General features: G+C 35.0%; 1 protein-coding gene across 9 annotated transcripts in view; it reads right to left on the reverse strand.

Moving 5' to 3' along the window:
* Nucleotides 1–23,067, reverse strand: part of NEK10 (NIMA related kinase 10) — a 97,116-nt gene that overhangs the window by 34,098 nt on the left and 39,951 nt on the right. For 6 of the 9 annotated variants that reach the window (XR_004747999.1, XM_035316707.1, XM_035316704.1 and 3 more), the window contains exons 24-26: nt 13,513–13,642; nt 12,835–12,905; nt 8,253–8,466 (exon numbers count right to left, since the gene is read on the reverse strand). Coding sequence is in view for 7 of the 9 variants with exons in the window: in XM_035316707.1 (XP_035172598.1) it covers nt 8,253–8,466; nt 12,835–12,905; nt 13,513–13,642 (415 nt within the window). In the remaining 2 variants the exon portion in view is untranslated. Of the gene's footprint in view, nt 1–8,252; nt 8,467–9,101; nt 9,226–12,834; nt 12,906–13,512; nt 13,643–23,067 lie in introns of those variants that run through there. The other 3 variants (XR_004748000.1, XM_035316710.1, XM_035316709.1) reach the window with 3 other exon arrangements.

The raw sequence follows: 23,067 nt of genomic DNA on the forward strand, positions 1-23,067 counted from the left end.
AGTTCCCACATAGCTGTTAGTCCAGAACTAGATGGTGCCAGGTTCAGCCACTGATTCTAAATTTAGAGCAAAACTTGTCAAATTCTTAAAATAGCCTAATTATTTTGGGCCTTTACATAAAAAAAAAAAAAAAAAAAAAAATCTTAGTTTTGGATGAAGGTCTTTTCATAACCAGCACTAAAAAGAAAAAAAATAAAACAAAAATAATAAAAAAAAAATGCCAGAACATGAAACTGAACAACATAAAAATAAATGACTGGACAAGGAGAGTATGGATCCCACATATAAGCAGTGGGAGATTTATTCTCTTCCATCTTACATAATAATAAGGAGGTGACTTCTGGACAAAACCTGCACAACAGTCAAGATGGTAGTTAAATACCAAGCAAACTTGATGTAATGAGATGTGATGGGATGCCAAAAAGACTCACCAAGGCTGAACTGACCAAATGCTGATTGGCATTACCAAAGCACAGCCAAGAAAATCAAAACATGGAATATAAATTATTTACCTGTCACATTTAAGTGCTGAAGCTTGCCTGTAGCAAGGGGTTCTTTAATGAATATAAAATTCTACCTCTGCTGCTCTCTTTGTTTATAGCCTTTCTGGAAAGAACAGAGATACTTGAACCCTGTTATTGCTTCTATTTTAATGCAACGATTTTTGAAATCAGACTGTTTTTATGATCTTTCTCTATATTGTTCCAAGTCCTCTCATACTGCTGCTGTTGTGCATAAATAAATTCAAGTTTTTGTTTTACTTTTTTCAAAGCAAAGTGTGATAAAGATTATGATATAAATTATATAAACAGATCAGATTAAAAATATATATATAATCTTTAATACTAAGGTAATGTCAGGAAGTAATAATAATACATTTCTAAATCATTTTTTTCTTACCACGTGTTAAAGGTCATTCAGCCTTTATCTAAGACAATGTTCTTCCCCAGTCTTTCTCATGGAGAATTTTGACCTTACTGGGACACATCAAAATGGGTACAGTCTGAAAACCCTTACTCCTTAACCCTTACTCATGCATCCCTGAGCACTGGCTATACCATTGCCTGTGTAATGGTCTGCTTCAATTATTTCCCTATCTTTTGTTCTATTTCCAACACTATAACTTAACTTTTAAAAGATGGCTCATCAGGATTTTCACTTTAAATTCAGTTGGGACAAGAATTTTATATTTCAGCAACGGACTTATGTCTAAGCTGTCACAACAGCAGTTACCACAGCATAGCACAGTATGGCAGCCTCTAAAGCTTACTTAGAGCAGTCTAGTCATGGCAGATGGACATGCTTTCTGTGCTCTAAACAGGCAGTGCACAATTACTGAAGAGAGAGAGCTTTCCTATTCTATGACAAAGAAAGCAGGGTAAAGGGAGAGAAGGATCAAACGTTGTCAATACCGAACTACACACTCAAATGATAAATTGTTAACAATAACCTGTAAATCATGATGAGCTCAGGGAAAGGAAAAAAAGGGGATCAAAACCACCATATTTTAATTTATTTCTTTCAGTAATAGGGTAACAGCTCTTGTGCACTGGCAATAAGAAGTATATGTTATTTGCAATGTTGTTGTAATGTTGTAAGGCTTTTGACAATATTTTTCATCGTATCTTACAGGAAAGTGAGGGAAGCGTAAGCTAAAGAAAACCATCATAATACAGCTGGTTGTACAACAGACAAGAAAAATTGTGCTCAACTTGGTCACCACTTTGAGGGTTTGTTATACTGAAAATGGGTAGTGAGCACAATTTTCTGGATCTTTTTTGAGCTTGGTCCAAACATGCTCAGTACAGTCACTGCATTCCAATGATAATTTGCATAAAGGCGTAGACGCAATGTCTATTAAACATGCATAGATTGCAATATATGCATATATGTCATATTACAGCATACATACCATACACAAAGGTGCATCAATGCAAGTGACAGATTTTGAATACAGGTTTGAGAAACTGTAGAAACTGGGGGGGGGGGGGGGGGGGGGATTAAGAGGGAAAATACAAAGCTCTATGAGCACAAACAACTGTACAAGCATACAGACTTGGGGAAGGACTAGTAAGACATCATATCTACAGGAAAAGGTTTGGGGACTTTGGTGGATCAGAAATAGAGCATGACTGAACAATAGCATGCTGCTATGAAAAAGTAAATACATTGTGATATGAGAAGAGGAAAATCATCTCTAAGAGCTGTGTAATCCTTCTTCTCAGTACCAATAAGATTCTCAGTTGGCATAACTAAATCCAGTTTTGATTACACTTTGGAGAGCACTCAAAGGAGAGATGTGAGAATAATCAGAGGTCTAGAAGACATGACTTACAAAGACTGATGGAATTTGATTATTCAGTCCAAATTAAAACAATGACAAAGGAGAGATATAAGAGTTAAGAAATAAGTCCCACATATTTCCACTGTGAAGAAGACAAAAAGTAAGCAGCTTAAGGTGCAACAAGTAAAATTTAGGTTGGAATTTAAGATCACAAAGCACAAAGGAAGGACTTAACCACTGCATCTACTTGGGGTCCTGCAGAGAGAAGTATTCATACTCTACATAACAAGTTTGAATGTGCTCTACAAATCTAATATTCTGAAGACATGCTGGATTTACTGCTCTCAGAGCAATTATATAACAGTTAAGAGTGGATCTGACAATTTCAGGTGTTGTATACATGCCATATACACACATGCATATTTCCTGGAAACAAGACATACATAACACGTCTATTCTGTCAACCATACAATGTGAGACCAACATTTTCTGAAGAAAATATCAGACAAACTGCAGATACAGTACACAGCACATTGTACTGTGCTATGGGTATGCACAGGTTTTCCAATTACCTTCTGCTAGTGCTTCAGGACTCCTCATAGTGCTCCACACGTTATCTTTGTAAGGCGTAAAAGACTGACTCAGACACTCAATCACTGAAAGTAAAGACGGTTTCTGTTTCTACACTTCTGCTGTTTCCAAACTGTTCCCTACCATGGGATAGAGACACAGAGATGTTTCTATTGCTAAACATTTTTATGAATGAATGGTCAAATACCAGTCAGAAGTGACACGCAGCTCTGAGGCTCGGAGATTCTTGGAAACAAGAATTTCTGACAACTCTTCTTGCCTTATTTCTGTGATTGTATTGAAGCACTTTGACACACTAATAATTGAAGTGAAATTAAATGTATTATGGGTTTGCCCTTAAAAGCAGTAACTTCTAGCATTTAAACTTTAATTCCAGTACCTGCTACTTAAATTCCAAAACAGAGAACTGTCAGAATAAAATCAACAGAGTGAAAGATGGATGAAAAAAACAGCTTGTGGAATGTTAAACTTCCATGACATTCCTCAGTCCTCACTTATTTTCAAAGCAATGGGAATTGTACGCAGTGGTGCACATATGGGAACTATCACACTTTTTTTTTTCAATAAATAGAGTATTCTAACTTAATGTAATGATTGGACTGTATTGCTGCAACACTAATACCCTGTTGCAGTCTAGTGATGTATAATGAAACACTCTATTTGCTTCAGCCAATATAAAAAACACCTACTACCTTCATAGATAGCTTTTTTAAGAAAAATCTTTATTCATTGATTGTCTGAATTGAACAAATAAAAGACACATCCAGCTACTCAGAAAAGGGAAATTAAAATGAACATTGTTCCCATTTTTGTTTCTGTGTCTGAGTTAACAAGAAAAATAGATGAATTAAAATTGAATTGCTGATTAAGTACTACTTTGTAATGCATGTGGTGATGCTTGGAAACTACCAATGTACTTATTAGCAGGATCAAATTGCCAACAGTGCAAAACTGAATTTGGATGTGGGAGTAGATGACTTGGTAAAAACAGTTACATCATTTTGTCCTTCTTTGCCTTTCACATAGCTGTGAGCCTGTCCTCTTTTCTAAAAAATTGAGGAAATCAATGGCAGCTTTTAATCACAAGGATTATTGTAGCCTGCAGGGTGACTACAAAAGTATGGATTTGTAAACCATGAGCTTTAATTCTTCCTCTTTTGGCCACACATCCCCATGAATGAAGAAACAGATTGAGATAAGCAAATTTGATTCTTGTGGATAAAGAAGAGTGAAAGCAGTAATATGCTCTGTATTTACAGGAATTCCTAGGAAACGTATCATAGTTATTTACATTAGGGTCTTCATCATAGTAGCGACATACAAAAAAGTGTCAGCTTATCAGTAGACTTACACTGCTGATGTTTCTAAACCAATCTTGAAAGGACATAATAGAATATTTTAATAATCTAAAAATATTTTAATTGTCTAAATATCTATGAAGGTAGATTATTCATGCTGTGGATGGAAGACAGAAAACTGCACAGACATTTCAGGTCTGGCCAGGCTCTTCAGTTTAGATGCTGACCTGTCTGAAAACTGTTATATTGCTTCTTTCACTATTTCTACCCAATAAATAGTTGATCTGCTCCTGCAAGAGATAAAGCCAGGCTTCTTAGCATAGGCTGCAATCAAGCAGAACAATCAGAGTATGGCTCCTAGCAGTGACATCCAAGTCCACTAGAGATACAAAACCTTGATATCTGCAAATCTAGGTCCAAAGACCTGCAGCTCGAAATCGTATGTAAACGTAAAATGACTCATTCTGGGGCCTATGTGGCATGCTTCTAGCATGCTGGATTAGGGGAAGATTCACCAGTTCAAGTGTGAAACCAGAAAAATTCAGAGAGAAAAATCTTATGTTGCTCATAAACATTCTTGTGCATTTGAACATTAAGACATAGCACTCAACTAGTGGTAACCCAAATGGACCAGCCTAGACAAAACACTGGTAAGGCATGAGTTCTGACACCCCATTAGCCCTAACAGAAGCTAGATATACAGTAACTCTTCTAGACTGCACTATCTTAAAAAATAAAAGTAAAAAAAAAAAAAAATTGTACATACTTTTCCATTACCTAGGCATCTTAGTCTACCAGTACAGCACAGTTGGAAATTTTATCTGAATATATATGGATTTGTGTCTAAGGATTATAAAATAAAATATACACTCAAATGACATTACTAATACAAAAGTGAAAATAAGCTTTACTTCCCAAAGAATAGAGTTTATAAAATACTGCTATAGAGAAGGACTGTGACAGTACATGTATGCCAGGTGCACAAACTAGAAATGCAGAAATGAAGAAAAGGAAGGTACTCTGAGAATACATTAAAAACAGGCAGACATGATAGACTACCTGGCTGCCAAGAGTAGCAAGAGGTAGAAATGATTCTTATATTGTTATATATATGTTGACAGATTGAAATTGTAAATTTTACAGTTTTATCTCCCACATTCAAAATCATAGAATTATAGAAAGATTTGGGTTGGAAGGGACCTTACAGATGACCTTGTTCCAACCCCCCTGCGATGGACAGGGTCACCTCCCATTAGACCAGGTTGCCCAAAGCCCCATCCAGCCTGGCCTTGAACACCTCCAGGGATGGGGCATCCACAGCTTCCTTGGAAAACCTGTTCCAGGGCCTGTGCCTCACCACCCTCACAGTAAAGAATTTATTCCTAATAAAGCTGATCTCAATATTCATCATTCTATATTGTTTTGGAGGGCAACTAAACATTCTAAAGAAAAACATACTTTGTTGTGCAAAGTGCAGGTTTTTACCTGATTTGTTTTTGGTATGTTGGTATTTTAAGCTAAGAAAATCTGGCAGTAAGGAAAAAAGTTAGTCTGTTTATATGCCAAATAATACGTGAACATACTTATCAAGGGTTTCTAAGCATTATTTTTAAGTTAACAGTATGTCAGGATATATGTAGTAAATATGCTAATAATGGCTGATGTCCATGTACTCAAATACATATTTCCAAAGAACTAGAAGTAACTTATTTTGAGTTTTTTTGTACATACCCAAAGTAATATCTACATTTTTCAAATCTAGATATCAAAAAAAGAAAAAAAGAAAAAAGAAAGAAAAAAAAAAGCAACCATATTCATATTTGGTTATTCTCATATCTTTAAAGGAAAATATTAAAAAGATACTTTAATTATTACTTAAAACTACTATTATTTTGGGGCTTTGATTTGGCTTGGAACCCAGAAAACTCAGCTTCCACTGGTCTGTTTGTTCACCTCTCACAAACTAATTTTTTTCTTTCCACTATTTCCTAGCCAGGACACAGAAATATAATATTGACCACCTTGAAATGAAAGGTGGTATGTGAGATAATTACTACTACTATAACTAATGGTTTAGGTCCTTTGTACTCTGTGTTATGTCAGCAAATTTTAACCTTTTAGAACTGAACACAATAACTCTATTAAATATCTCTCATCCTTAAATCTGCACCTATTCTCACATAAACAACAATGTCTATAGAAGACAAGGAAAAATAAAAATAGAGGTAAGAAACTCATAATTATTATCTTGCTAGGATTTCCTTCAGGAATGGATTCTGTGCTATATTTGTCAGGCAAGGTAACTAAACTTCTTAAGCATCATCTACTGACCTTTCACATTGCCTCCTTATCAGTTTCTATACTTGCCTTAAACTATTTATAAAACAGATTTTGCTGTGGCTGTAGAAGATCTATGCTGCATAGTTCCATAAGCAAGGACACAGAGCACACACTTAGTTTCAGAAACATTCACAATGTGACACAACTGGGATGAAAAAGGAGGCCATAAGTACATTTCAGTGGAAAGAAAACAAAGTATAAGATAGCTGGCTTCAGCAAAGCATTGAACAACATGGCAGAAACACTGAATTGTCTGACACCATGGAAAAATGACAAATTGCTTTGTTGTGGAACTGCTGGAGCCTCGCCTAAGATGAATTAGGTTGTCCATACCTCACGAAGTTTTTATTTCAGGAACAACTGCTTGAAATTCTTCCCAGTGTTTTAAGTCAGAATGTTGTCATTTTTTTTTTCTTAATTTCAAATGTCAAAATTTTCAGCAATAATTATTCCAAAACCCAAAATAAAGCAGCTTTATATCCGTAGGTATTTTTGCAAATTTCATCATAGCTATGCAAGAGAACGACTAAACCAAGATTTGAAAAATAAAGATATATAACAAGTTTCCAAACATGTAGGGTAAGAAAACTCAATAAATATGGAAAATAATTGTTCATAGTGCTTTACGTTATAAATCTTACCTTGTATCTTTATTCCATATTCATACCTCTTACTTTTCAAACCACAGTGGTTTGTTGACTTTTTTTTAGAAGTTGTTGGCAAAGTTTTTATTGAGAGAAAAAAAAGGAAAAAAGGTGTATAATACAAATACTTATGTTGGATCAATAGTTCAAAAAACTACAGAAAAAAATATCAATTACTACAAACCTTCTACTCAACCAGGCACATGAAGACAAAGAACATGTAAAAAAAAATCCATGAGTTTGGGACCAGCCGTTCCTAAAAAGCTTTTTTACTACACAGAGGTTCTTCAGTGCAAACTACTGAGGCCTGATTTCAAAAAAAATTTTTTTTTTTTAAAAAAAAGTGTTTTTCTGACACTGATAGAAAAGCGGAACAGACAAGAGTAGTGGTGTAAATCACAACTTCACTTTATAATTACCTTAACAATAATTTACCCAGTGAACTTTTACTACACCAAAAAAAAAAAAGGCTTTTTTTTTTAAGAAAATTCTCCAGGATCACGTACAAGATTGGTTCATTATGTAAAATACTGATGTCCTTCAAGACGAGTGCTTAAAACATAGCATGAAGCAAACAAAAGAGCATGAAGTATTTCATCTGAACTGTATCAGACAGAAAGAAAGCACTAGCAAATACATTATCAGCTTCACTGCTCTTTATCCAGCAATCTGTAATTAAAAATTATGTTTACGTATGTTCGGTTTTCTAGGTGCCATTGTTTGTGAATCATACAACAGGTTATGCATTTGTTTCACTCTAGCTAAGTGTATATTTTCCTATTCACAAATCATTCACAAATATGCATTAATAATTAAACAATATTGAATTCTATTAAAACAGAAGGTATGTTCATAATAAGGCCATTTTCCTAAGTGAAATGACACTGGGTTTTAAGATACTGTTATTTTTGCTGCACAAGCATGTCCACAAAAAAATGAATACCCGGTTAAAAAATTAAAAGTCTACATGGAAAAATGTTTTAAGAGAATGGGTCTTTTCATTTTGATTTATTTTCTACCTGTATTATTGTACCTTATTTTCTCAGATATGTCACACAGTGATAAGCAAAAATAAAGCCTAATCTACGTACTTACTTGTGGTAAAATGGAAAGCTGATGGTGACAGGTTACTGCATTTCGATTAGCCTCCATGAAGTACCTCTGGGTTCGTCTCCTTTCCCGCTCCACTTTCTTCTCCAACATGAGATGGGAGGTGGATAAAACATCCAAGTATTTCATCATCACATCAGACAGCAGAGAGCTGACCTCCACTATGTCTGGACGTGTCTCTGCATCAGGAGTCAAGCACCTATAGAAAGAAACATTCTCTAATGAATACTAATTACTTCTTCCTTGGAAACTGTTTCCTACCACTGCATTCCTCCATTGGTATTTATCAAACCATGCTGGCCAGCACTTGAGATAAAACAGAAATTTAGCAAGGCAACAATTTAAAGTTCTTACGCACTCAAAAGTTCACAAATGGATACACTTCAGAAATGCATAAATAATTTTAAGCAAAAAGACTGAATGGAGAACATCTGCTAGTTTACAAAAAATGTTATTGCCACAGTCTTCATAGTGAGAAAATTATCAAGCAGCATTTTCCCATTGAAGAGAGATGTAGAAGCTGTCACAACAGATAGTTGTGCCCAAAGGGGCCCAAAAACTCTGCTCAAGCCAGCAAGAGACAGCTTGACACTGAGCAGCCTTGGTATTAGAACAGTCTCCAGCATCAGCTGGAGCAATTATCCTTGGCGCTTCAGAGTCACCAACCCAGACAGAACTGCTATGGGGGGAGGCTGCTGTGCAGGTCTTGGGCTGCAGGGAGTGCAGTGTGTGCTGTCAGTAGGATGCACAGGAGATTGACAAGATCTTCACAGAGACTTTGCAGAAATAAGAACTATAAATAATGCAAAAGAGGAGGGAAATCTAGATATTACCCTCAAAGGAGGGGTGGACAGAGGCTCCCGAGATGGGGGGAAGCTGGTGGTTTATGACTTCTGCCAGCCAAAGGAAGGCTCTTTCTCTACCTGCAAATCTTTAACTACTGAATAGGTACAGTGACCTGGGAATACAGTGACCTGAACATACCAGACATGACTACAATGCATTGGGATCAAGAGTGAAGGGGAAAGGGCTGAGATGGTGAACTCAGTTCTTTCAATGAGAGGGAAAGGCTCAAATCAGGGTGGAGGCAGCCTGCAGGTGTCAACACCTCACATGGTGCAGTCAAGAGCTTGTGTGTAAGGATCAAAGGAGCAGACCCAACATGGGTAATGTTATGCTAGATGCCTACTCTAACAATCACACAAAGGACAAGTAGGTGACTGGGAACAGCCAGGATGGATTTACCAAACTCCAGTCATACCCGATGAACCTGACTTGCTCTCTATGATGAGATTGCTGGAACTGTGGACAACAGGAGGGCAGTATATGCTGTGTATACCTTTACTGTAGCAAGGAATTTGACACAATATCCTACAGTATCCAGAGGACTACAAATTGAGTAAATGATTGCCTGAACTTACTGGCTCAAATAGGTGTGTCATCAGCAGTACAAAGTCCAGATGGTGGCTGAAAGTAGCACCTTTCAGGGATTGATACTGCTCTAGTAATGTCTTTCTTAATGACCTAGATGATGGGATGCACTCTCAAAAAGCTTGTGAACAACACTAAATTGCAGGGAGCTGTTGATACACAGGGAGCAGGGCTGCTATCAGAGGGACCTGGACGAGTTACAGAGATCTGATTGCTATCTATATAATGGGAGAGCATTGTGTTTTGTCCCAGTAGGCAGCTAAACACCATGCAGCAGTTCACTCACTCCCCCTGCAGTGAGATGGGGAAGAAAATTGGAAAAAAAAGGTAAAACTCATGTGATGAGATAAAGATTGCTGCATAATAATAATAATAAAAAGAATATATAAAACAAGTGAAGTACAATGCAATTGCCCATCACCTGATGACCAATGCCCATCCAGTCCCCAAGCAGCATTCCACCCCTTGCCAACCCCCCCAGTTCAGTTCTATTGTTCATCAGGACACCACATGGTGCGGGACATCCCTTTGGCCATTTTGGGTCAGCTGTCCTGACTGTGTCCCCTCCCAGCTTCTTGGGCACCCCCAGCCTCCTTGCTGGCAGGACAGCACAAGAAGCAGAACAGTCCTTGGCTCTGTGTAAGCACTGCTCTGCAACGAGCACAAGCATTGATGTGTTATCAACATTACTCTCATCCTAAATCACACAGCACCATACCAGTTACAAGGAAGAAAATTAACTCTATCCCAACCAAAACCAATACAGAGAGTATAGAAAAAAAATGGATCCAGATTCTTCTCAGAGGTGCACAATGACAAGGCAAGAGGAAATAAATTAGGACACTGAAGAGCCCAATTAGATATGAGGGTTATTATTACTACTACTATTATTACTTTTAATCCCAAAGGTGGGTAAGCACTGGAAGAGAACTCAGAAAAGATGTGGGATCTCTGTCCTTCGATACTTAGAACTTGGACAAGATTCTGACCAACCATATGTAATTGTCTCTACTTTGAGCAAAGACCACTGGGGTCATTTCCAACCTAAATTACTCTACAGTGCTATCTTTCATGTTTCAGGCAGTCTAGGTAGCTGTTTAGTAACTGTAATAAAATACTATAAGGTTCATTTTTAAATCCCCAGAATATTTTGTACATAGGGAAAGGCATGAAGGCTGACAGAGACAGTTCTTTATGTGTTATAAATTGTCTTAAATCTATTAACTCCGGTAGACCTGATAATTTACTATGATTTGCTTTCAGAGTACTATTGACCAGCTAGCATACAGATACACTTGACACAACACCCTTCTTCAAAGAAAAGTGTCACACAATGATTTTATTATTTCTAAAACAGTACTTTCTAAATAAATGTAACTCACATGTAAAGTAGTTTAAAAAATGTTTTTACACTACTTAAACTTTTAGATTTTAATCTCTTTTTTTTGTTTGTTTAAATTTGCTCAAACTTGCTTAGTTAATCTCTTTAATAATCATAACTTTATCTGCTTTATTTAAAATTTTACAATTCATTTAAACAGAAACAAGTTTATCACCCTTAAGAACTGTTCCATTTGATTTTTCTTCTGATTTTTAATTCACAGAAACTGGTCAGAACTTCCAAGAACCATGTGGGCTATAAAAGATTTCTGATAGGTCCTTAATCTATTTCCCTTGTATCTGGAAAGAAATGATTAATTGATGACTAAGCACTTGAAAGACTTTGGTGATGATGATTCTGGAATTTTCTTTACTAGCTTAATCCAATAAAGTTGTATTTTAACAGTAATAATGAATAATGACAAAAATGAATGCAAATTTCCAGATGCAAAATGAAGCTTTCAGTTTTCTAACCCTTATCAATGATTTTTTTACATATGACTTTCATCTTTAATGGGTATTGTGTCTCAGTCATTTGGAAATTAACTTCCTCTTTTCATGTTTTCTCATCTATACTATCAAAAATCTCCCTATTACTGCATTTTTTGTTGTTCTTTATTCTGCCTAAATATATCACAAAGCATAAGATAAAAACTAAACAAATAAACTTGTTTAAGAACTAACTCAGAGTAAGAGAACCAACAATACTTTCAAACATTTTATGCTTCCCATTGCTTTTAAAATAAGCTGTGAAATGCTTACGAGATAGGAAAAAAGTAATGCTAATTTTTCATACAAATGTCTATTTAATCATCCATTTAAACCAGGTAGTCTCAGTATAATAATGAAAGGAGCATAACGATATGGGACTTTTAGGGAACCTCTTTAATACAGCTACTACATATATAATTACAAAGAGTAACTCAATAACTGACCTTGAAAGAATCCTTAAAAACTTCCTACTGTAGTTTCTCATCATTATCAAGATGTGAAAGAAGGAAGAGACAGAGACCAGATTCTCACATCATAGCTTTATCTAAGTCATTGATAAGGATGTGTTAAAAATTGTAAGTGATTGTATCAATACTGATACGTATACTGACTTGAAGATATTTTCTGTATACATTTGGAATTATTGTATTATTCTTCAATGGAGAGCAAATATTCTTAATATTCACAACAGTATCACCATGAATATGTAATCATAGCTAAGAGAAATATGTGATGAGTGAGTGGAACAAATAAATGTTTGCCTTTTCCTTCATTACTGTGTATTCTCTGATTTGTTAACAGGATTAGAAGGCAGTGGGAAATGTATTTCTGCCAGTCACAAATACACAAAGCTATGAATGTGATCATACATTGATCTATAAAAAACATTTTGCAACAGGGTTACCTACTTGACCACAAACTACTCTTAAAAATTACTCAAAATGCTGTAGTCTATGGAAAAAAAATAATAATAATTTGATGTGTAGTCGACTAAGTATAGCACTGGTAGTGTTAAACTTCAGTAATGAGTCTATACTGGCTTGCTGAATGTGCTGACTGTACTGGCATACAGTTTTTAGACTCACCTATACAACACATGTTATTAGCAAGGTGAGTGTTACCTCAGCTTTCCTTTAAATAAGAAGACAGAAACTAACAGTTGCTAAAGTCAGCAAAAGTCAGTGTCATATTGTTACTGCTGAAAACATACAAAGCAAAACATCCTTTCAGCACGACGTCAAAATAAAACTAGATGAATAGCTACCTTTTAATAGTAAGTGACACTTTTTCAGAGTACAGTCCCTCTGGCACAGGTTCATACACAGCCCCTACTATCTGAAAAAAAATCTATAGTTAATTGAAGAAAAAATATTAAGTTTTTTATTTGGAAATTTCATATAATAAATATTTATTCTTGAAACAAGCTCTAACTTGAAAAAAAAAAAAAAAAAAACTTAGAACACATCTTCTAATGCAGAATGTCAATTCAAATCAAGTATCCACATTAATGGACACTGTAGATCAAGGGCCTGCAATATCTGAATAAGGGAAACATAAAATATATATATTTTTTAATTTGTCATCAAGTCCTAAGATAATACACAACCCTATAGAAAATCCAGCATTACAGTACATTCAACATCTTTTATGTATCTAAATATCCTCTCGTATAATGCAATGATAAAAATACACTAGTCTGAGAAGTAATAATATGCTTACATTTGCAAGCAATTTCTGAAATTAGAGTGACAAGATAGAAATTGTAATACTATGATACTATGAATTGCTAATACTATAAACTATAGTATTAGCATACTATAAACACTCCTGCTCACAGGTCCAGAAAGCAGTTTGTGCTTCTACAATCTTAAATATGAATTCTCATGGATCTAGCAAAAACAAAGAAAAATAATTAGTAGGTTAATCTGGCAAACCTCAATACCTTAGTTGCCAAGGAGAGCATATTGGTGCTGTAAAATGGTGGGTTCAGAGTTGCCATCTGATAAAGGATGCATCCTGCAGCCCATACATCAGCTTTCTCTCCATATGGCTCACTCTTCACAACTTCAGGGCTAAGTAAAAAACAATTCAATCCACAAGTGCTTAATTAATAGTCTTCCCTTAGAGGTAAGGTGATAAAAAAAAAAAAAAAAATTCTTTAGTTACTCACTACAACATATTATCAGAGCATATACAATTACTTTCAAAAGGTTGCATTTATTTCCTTTATCAGCCAAGCTCTTTAAATGGAAGTACAATTAATAGCTTTTCTGCTTCTACTACAATTCTCCTCACAATTCTAGTATTTTAAATTTTGTCCACTTGTCCTTTCCACTTATTTCATTTTATAATGTCTTTGGAATTAATGGATACAAATGAACTAGAGGATTTAGAACTTGCTTATGATGAGGGCAATTCAATAAAATGGACTAGAGAATGGATAAATATATTACATCCTGTTGCAACTCAAATATCTGAAAGATTGGAATCACATTCCTAATTTAGACACTAATGTATTTGATTTTGCTACTAATGTGAGAAAACAAACATTACTCATGATATCATTTCCATCCTGCTAAAACTATAATAATGCATTCTCTGTGATGATACTACATGGACACTCAACAGCCTAATGACAATTTTAAAAATCCAGTGAAAAATCCATTTAAAGCAAATGAAAGAAGGCAGCTATTTCAGTTTTGACTAAGTACAAAGCAGACTCCACTTCTTTCTCTTAATTTCTTCAATACTTTTCATAACTCTGGAAGAAAATAATTTATGATGATAGAGATATTCTGACACTGGAATTCAAGTTTTAGCAGGAAGTAAAGATTGTCTCACATGGCTGATTTTTCACTTGACATCTTCACTCTATTTAGAGATGTAAAACATACTTGACTACTTTCATCTGTAAAATCAACTTGAAAGGATACTTTTTATCCTTTTCCTTCCAGCTTAGAATTTGGAGTCACATGCAACTTTCTGATTATACTACAAATTATCTTTGGTAAAGTACCTTTTTTGGAGATAAGAGGTTCTGTGTAAATTCAGTACTGGGTGCAGTCTGGGTAAAGTGCTAGAAGGTATGCTGCTGGTATATACCAAATAAATGAAGAAATCACATTTTAAAAATAAATCAGATGAGGTCCCTTAGTCAAACTATTATGTGGAAGTGGTTGTTAAATGACAGAACAGAAAGTCAGAAGGAAGGTCACAGTGTGGGGAAGTGATATAGACTGACAGGTCAGACATTTCAGATAAAATTATCAGGCAAAATAAAGGTTTCTGTGTGAAACCCATTTAACAATTTATCTTGAATTTTGCTTTTGCTATTACATAACCATGGGAGAATAAACTATATTGAAGATAATGTTAGAACACAATACCCTTTCTGGAGTTGGACTGTCATTATTCCTCATTGTGACACCGGTTCTTTAGAGGACTTTGTAGAAATCTCATCTTTAATGTATTAAATGTGTCTGTTAGAGCAAAGATCAGTGTGGCAATTTAACATAAAGATGGTTAGCTTAGTAACAGCCCCTGACTTAGTAAACTTGCAAGCATGCTGCTATACAGAAAACTGAATCTCACTTGAATTTTACAATCTTTCATTCTGTGACTGAAAGTGACTAAATAACATTAAAATCCCAAACTGAGATTATTCAATCCAAATCAATGCATCTATGCTAAAAATATTATGGTTGCATAGCAGTCACTGAAAGAATAAGCTGAAGACAAAGGAGATAGGGAGAAACAGAAGCAACCTTAACTTGGCCTGCAGAATCTTGTATCCATGAACAACAGGGAAAAACCTAGCTTGATATCCAGAACAAACAGCAGTCCATTGGGCTGGTGACTAAGAAAAATGTATTTTTTGTTACTATGATTTGGAAATCACAAAAAATAAAATGGACAGGCTTTTTGAACGTTGTAGTTATAACAGTTTCACAAAAATGCTTGAAATTAAAAAAGACATTTGGTCTGCTTATTCATGCTGAAAGACTTCTCATTCTAACTGCATCTCTAATCATCTTTTTTTTTTTTTTAATCAAAAGGAAGACTTACAACAGAGTACTACCTGATCTTTCCTCACAGAACAAATGTCTCCAGTCAGAAGTCTCTGATATCTAGCACATTAGGATCACCATTACCCTAAATACATACTGTCCTCTGCTTAAGAAATATGTTAAATGACTGAAGCTATTTATCTAACATGACCACAATTTTTTACAGAAAATCTAAAATCCTATACGTATATGATATTGTGCTTTCATATAACCAATGAATTCTGTACTTCAGATTTTTAAATAGAAATTTCAAATATTTTTTATTTACTTTTAAGAGATGAAGTAGTGAAATCCCTCACCATGTTCTAAAGGCATGCCTCACCATCTGCTAGTTAGAAATGTGGGTGGAGTGCAGTACTTGTTGACTAGCAAAACAATTTTGCAGTCAAGCTGCACCTTTTGGATCTGCACTGTTGAGGGATGACAGAGAAAGTTTCCAGTTCTGTTCCTGTGTGCGCTGCTGCCCACAAACAGGTGGGCGGTGAGAGTACATACGGTTTCTCTAATTCAGTTGACAACTGTGTATAAACTCTCACTGTCTGGTCAAGACCAGAAAGAATGAGTAGAATAAGACTTTGAAATTTATTCCATAAAAATCCTAAAAAAAAAAATCTGTCTTAGCAACAAGAACAGAAAAATAATTTAAGGGGTGGCATTGGTATGGGTTTCATTTTATTTGTAAAAGCAGGCTTCTTCCTTTAATTCTTAGATTAAGAGATCTGGATTGGACAAAATAGGACAGTGGCACTAATTAAATTTCTAGAAAACTGATGTGCACATCATAAAATGCATTCAGTGTAAAAATAAAATATTTAAAGGGGGAAACTCTGAGATGATAAAGAATTTAAATTTCATCGCTTCAAGGGCTGATCATACTGCTGCAAAGCAGCAGTGCTTTACTCTGTGATATCCATAGTCTTGAATATTATAAGAGGCAGTGGATACTTCAAAAAATTGTCATTTAGTGCTTGCAGTTAACTTATTCAGAATAATCAATGAAGATTTCTTCTAGGTTTACAAATCACTGCTCATTTCAAAATTACATATTCAAACTGAAAAGGCTTTCTTCAGCAGCATTATCTTAAAGAAAGTCCTTCATTGAACAAATGTCCATGGCAAAAGCAAGGGTAAATCCTTCTAAATGAAGGACACAGAAATATATCCACAGAATAATTCTCTAAATTCTAAGTATCCTTGAACAGACTGGATTACAATTGTTTCTCAGAAAGCTCGCCCTTGCTCATCATATGAGCATTTCTTTTTTATATAATAACAAATAGTCTTCTACACCAGCAGCTTTAAAATGTCTTGAATTTGATAAAGGCATCTATTAATCCAAAGTTGTTATTTTTTTTTTTCCTTCTGAACTGCTTTGGTGAAATTAAAGAGCTATTTTAATAGACAGGATAAGTTTCCATATTATCCAATCATTTTTTTTATTAGGGTGAAAAGCAAATAAAATCAAATCTTATCAATATTTGTTCTAGTTATGAAATAGTGCCATTTCACCAAATCATCTCTATATGGCCTTGGAGATATTTTTACAATCAAATTTTCATTTATTATTTTACTCACTGATATATATTATATTGTCATGGTATTTATTTAAGAATATTTCAAACTTTACAAGCAGACTTTAAATCTGGAATCTGATATATTAGTACTATCACGTACCTATATGAAACATAACTATCTTCACAAGATTAGGTCATGGTCTCATTAGTTTTTACTGGGTAGATGTTCCAATATGAAGGAAGAAGTTCTGAATTTGGAAGGGGAGGAAGGGATGAGCTGAAAGAATGGCAGTTTCAAAATAACATTAATTTTATAGAGCTTCTAAGGCTTGTAAGAAATGTTGTCAATACTATCAGGCTGACTTTACATGAGACACAAGTGAAGATTTCCCATGCTGCAAAGAACTTCAATAAACCAATCTTGAGTTGTCTTGGTACAGTGTTTACTGGTCAAAGTGTTTCTGACAGCAGTTAAGTAAGGGCTGGAGTATGTCACCCTATGAAGAGTACACCTAAGGAGCATCTTCAAATGAGACATGATTTCAGCTAGGCAGTTATGGATTAAATGAACTAAGAATGATTCTTCAAGACTAACTCCCAGAAAATGTGATGGCTATAATGAAAGTGAAAAGAAATAAGAAGCACACATTGCTGCAGAAGATTTTAACAATGACTGATAACTATTGCTTTTTATCATTATCATTCTTCCAATTAATTATTTACAGTTTGATGAATCACAGAATTTTAGGGATTGGAGGGGACCTCAAGAAATCATCGGGTCCAACCCCCCTTGCCAAAGCAGGTTGCCCAGGTAGAAGTCCAGACGGGAAAGAAGAAGAAGATTCCTGCAGTTGTTGTTGGTTCTACAAATGCTCATGCATAGAAGCCTATCTTGTTCAGGAAGCTACCCGAGATGAAAATAGTTATATGCTAGAAGAGTATCAAATATGCTTATTTTATTCTTCCTCCCCTACATCTACATATTGCCATTTCTCCTATGGACAAGTTTGCTATATACTTTTTTTTTTTTTTTTTTTTTTTTTTTCCTCCAAAACACTAAAAGAGTCCTTGCAGCTTCTATTAGCTTCAGATATTCAGGTATCTTTACTAAGTTATCTGTAAAATAATGTTTGCTGTGAATAGCCTTTTTAGTTGTCATTAGTTGCTGGTATAACTCATCACAGCCAAGTAGAGGAAGGAACTTAAATTTCCACTCACGTGATAGACCCTACATTTTACTAAACTGCTGCAGGATACTTTGTGAGTGTTCTGAGAGTAGTATAAGACTAATGTAACTACTCTATAATCAGTTATTTGAATCACAGAAGGGCAGGGGATTGGAGAGAGAAGTTAATCACAACAGCTTCCCAAAGAAGAAATCAAGGGAAACAGAAAAGCAGTTGCTGCTTGACACAGTCTTTTCTCTGGACAGTTTGCTGTAAGCTACAGGTTACATTCAGTATCGTAGGTTCACAGTTACTACTAAAAGCGACAAAAGAAAGAAAAGGAGCCAAACAACTGTTGGTTTGAATAAAGAGGTTCTGTGAAAATTGTTAAAAGCTATTTGCATTTCTGACCTATGGGAAGAATTCAACAGAAGCTTTTTTAGGATATTCTGTTTATGCCTTGATGATGAAGCTGGAAAAGGATTTACAGGAACTACTTTGAAATTTTGCCTTCACAATTTTCTATCGCTAAATGTATTGCCTAGGAATTGTAGAGTAATTTATCACATTGTCTACTAATTTGTATATATGTTTCTCTCTATAAGTTATTTTTTTCTTGTAAACTATTATATATATAAAGTTTCTTCTTCACAAAAGACACCCTTTTAGACATTCTAAGGCACTTCAAAAACTCCCATGTGTCAACATTGTCTGTGGTAGTCCAGCAAGTACAATGTTGAAGTCTTTTGCTTAAGTATCAATGGCACGTGGTAGAACCAAAAATCTGCCAATAATTCTCCTTACATACAGGGTTATCTGTACTTGAAAGTATGGAAGACATCAACATTGTTTGAATATAATTATGCCAGAAACAATGGTGTTACCTGGATAAACAAATCTATGCTTAATTTGACAATGTGGAACATAAAATTAAACTTAAAGAGCATGACATCTACCTCACACTATCTAAACAAAACCAACTTCTCTTCAAATATGAACACTCGCTGTTTTGTAGAGAGAGAGATTTTATACATAAACATATTTGCATGTATGTATGTATCAACATACATATATAGTGCTACTCAAAGATATTTTGGGGCCTCTAGACTTTTCCAGCTAGGAGAGTATTCTGTGAATACTGCATTTTGGAAATGTAGCAGGAGAACAATTAAAATACAAAAAATTACAGTACTATTGATTTACCTCAGGAAAAAAAAAAAAAAAAAAAAGGAAACAAAAAGAACTCTCACCATGATGCAAAGGCCATGCCTATCAATAATTAAGAGCCCTTAACAAACAGATCACAGGTATTGAAGTTTCATGGGGTTTTGCATGCAGCTATTCCCAACAGAAGGGTTTCTATAAACTTTAAAAAAAAAAAAAAAAAAAGTTAAAATTAAAATCTATTTGCAATGTTTTTTCCTCTCATCAGGATACAGTCACAAATGCAGTGTGTAGACCTATTGGGAAAATATCCCATAATGATACAATTCAGTTTGAATTTGGCCTTCTTGTGTGCACACTGTATATGTTGATCTGGAAGAAAAAAAAAAAAAAAAAAAAGCTAGCTATCAATTTGTAAAACTACTACATGTTTCTAGGCTTTTACTTTTTCAATTGTCCTTGAAATCTTGAAATAAGTTTTTTAAGAAGCCTTGCAGGCTCTATCAGCAAAGGTGATATTTATATTATTGAAGAATGCCATAAAATATCACATTTCACACTAATGAAAATACAACAGTTATCTAATTAAGCTCAAAACATGCATAGCTGTTTCCAATGGTTTTATGGCTCTGAATTTTCCATATTATCATATATATCTCTGAGCAAATGTAAGGAAAAATCAAAGTATCATCAAGATGAAGTTTAGCGTTCCAGTATTATATACAGAGCTTCTGGGGGACATAAAAAAAGAAAAGCGTATCAGAGTTCTAATTTATACCTATTATTCCTTCAGACACATCATGGAACAAGGTTGAAACACCAAGAGGAGTTATAAGTCAGATTCTGAAACCTACAGAATAAAAATCTCCTTTCAGTGTGATTTTTTATGTATATTACTAAAGACAAGCATCACTTCCTGGTCCACAGATCTAGTATTCTTACTCATACAAAAATATCTAGCAGAATGTCAAGCTGTCAGTTTTAACAGAAATGCCATAGATAAATTGTATCTCTAAGATGTGGCAAAGTGCTACCCATGAACATAGAAACCAGAACATTCATATCCTAAGAAGTACTCATAACATGCATCTGACAGATACTTCTAAGAATTGATTCCTTCTAACCAGCCACATTTTCCAGTGAATTGCAACTACAATTCCATATAAAATATTTTGAGGAATGGCCTTAAGTCTTAACAGCTCAACAAAAGAAAAGTGCTTTTTCCTTTTATCTACGGAACAGAAACTTGGATGTTTAAAGATGGTCAAGGTTTTTGTTTATTGAGATTTTTGCAAAGCTAATACTCAGCTCCCACTGCAGCAAATGGGGAGAGAAAGGCATGTCTAGAGGTTGCTTCATCTCATCCTAAAATAGATAGGGATATTTAAGATACATGGGATGAAATTCATTATTGAAGTGTCTATTTTTCTCCATTACTTTCAGTAGTCATCTAACTGCTTGACTTGAATTAGATCCCCAGTTTTTGAATGAGCCTCTAGAACTCTAGGTGTGGATGATATCAGTTGCCATTGTGAACAATATAATTAAAGGCAGCTTAACTACAGATGGTTAAACCCATAAAAACTATTTAAGCATTAGCAAATAATCTTTTTTTTTAACCTCTCCGCTCCTTCAGTTGAAACAGACACTGTCATAATGTCCCTTTTAAATAAGACCCTGGTAAGGCCATGCATACATCCTAAGCAGAAAATATAGTCACTCAATGGTAAGAGAGGAAACAGAAGGAAAGACTACTGGCTGCTCTGCTTTCAGATGACTCAAACACAAACAGCTTGTTCTTCTAGGCTCTTTTTAGCATTTCTTACTAAGATGCCTATCCTATTTCCGATTCTAATTATTTTACTGTATTTCAATTATCCTGGAAGAGTATTACAAACATTCATTCTCCCACTTGCTAGCTAGTCCTTGACTTGGCTGTTCTTTGAGTCAGATAACTGGCATACCTCATGCTGCCAACAGCATTTTTTACGCCACAGCTGGCCTGCCATTCCTTGAAATAAACTGTCAACCCACCACCACACAAAAATAGAAATGGTGAAGAGAGGACAGCAGACAATTAAAAACAGTATTAACATTTCTCTAATGAGACATGGCCTCTCATCACTCCTGTGCTTACTCTAATAATGCCTCCATAGAGTTCAAGGACTCTATTGTTAGAAAGCTATGTGCTTTCACTGATTTTACCACTGAAGAATCACAGAATGGTTTGGATTGGAAGGGACCTTAAAGATCATCTAATTACCCCCACCCCCACCCCTCCCCCCCGCCAGGGACACCTCCCACCAGACCAGGTTGCCCAAAGCCCCCCATCCAGGCTGGCCTTGAACATCTTCAGGGATGGGGCATCCACAGCTTCTCTGGGCAGCCTGTGCCAGTGCCTCACCATCCTCAGAGTGAAGAATTTCCTCCTAATAACTAATCTAAAGAAAAATCACTAACTATTCCATGCAAGAACCTGCCAGTGGGGAGGGGAATAAAAGGGATAGAACAAACCAAGGAAAAACTAGGGCAGTTTGACCAATCCTTGACACAATTTTAAGGTCTGTCTACTACAAAAAAGCAAGCAACTGAAAAAAAAAAAAAAAAAAAAAAAAAGAAACTAACGCCCAAGACCCAAGTGAAAACAGGAAACATTTAACTGCTGACAAGTGATATAGAAAAACAGCAAATACAGTATTAAGGAAACATCAAAGACAGCAAGATAATGTATAATGGCACTAGAATTTGAATCCACACACCATGTACTAAACAACAAATAAAGCAAAAAAATAAACAATAAAGACTTAGAAGAATCTGTAAAGGTCTATGAAGATACTAACACAGCTGAAATCAAAGATAGAAGAGAATAGGGAGTAGGGAGCCAGAAAGAACAAACACCAAAAGTATTCCAAGTCCTGCAGCTCAGATGTCAAAGTAACACATAGCTCATTTAACATAAATTAAAAGAAAAATGAAAGAGAATTCCAGTGAATAAATACACATAGCATTGGATTAGAAGATATTTACAAGCTCATAACATAGTTTGATGAAATGACTAATCTTTTTTCTAACAGAGTTCAATCATTATGATCTGTTCCAAATGTATTATAAATTAAAAAGGCTTACGCCATTGAGACAAAAGACATAATAATTAATACATATTAAAATAATTGTTATACAAGTTCTGCAGAAAGAGTTATTTCCAAGGAACATGTTTACAATCTGTTGTCTTGGTAGACTAGTACTTTTTCTTTCAGACAGCAGTTTAAATTCATCATGGAGTTTACAAAACCATTACATATTACATTCTTGCATAGTTTTTTTCCAGTTCTGCATTCTCTTCTATGTAGTATTAAGTTATCTTTCATGGTAGGGACTTCCATCATCTCCACTGGAACATTATTCCAGAGATCAGTACAGAGATCTTCATGACTTTTTTTTTCTTTTCTTACTTCCTTTCACATCATCTCCAGTTTTACTCCCATGTATAAAGAGGGATAAGGAGTAATTTCAAACCGAAAGAGGGTAAATTTGGATTAGATATCAGGAAGCAATTCTTTACTATGAGCGGGGTAAGATACTGGAA

This window comes from Oxyura jamaicensis, chromosome 2, assembly GCF_011077185.1.
Source record: "Oxyura jamaicensis isolate SHBP4307 breed ruddy duck chromosome 2, BPBGC_Ojam_1.0, whole genome shotgun sequence".
NCBI lineage: Eukaryota > Metazoa > Chordata > Aves > Anseriformes > Anatidae > Oxyura > Oxyura jamaicensis.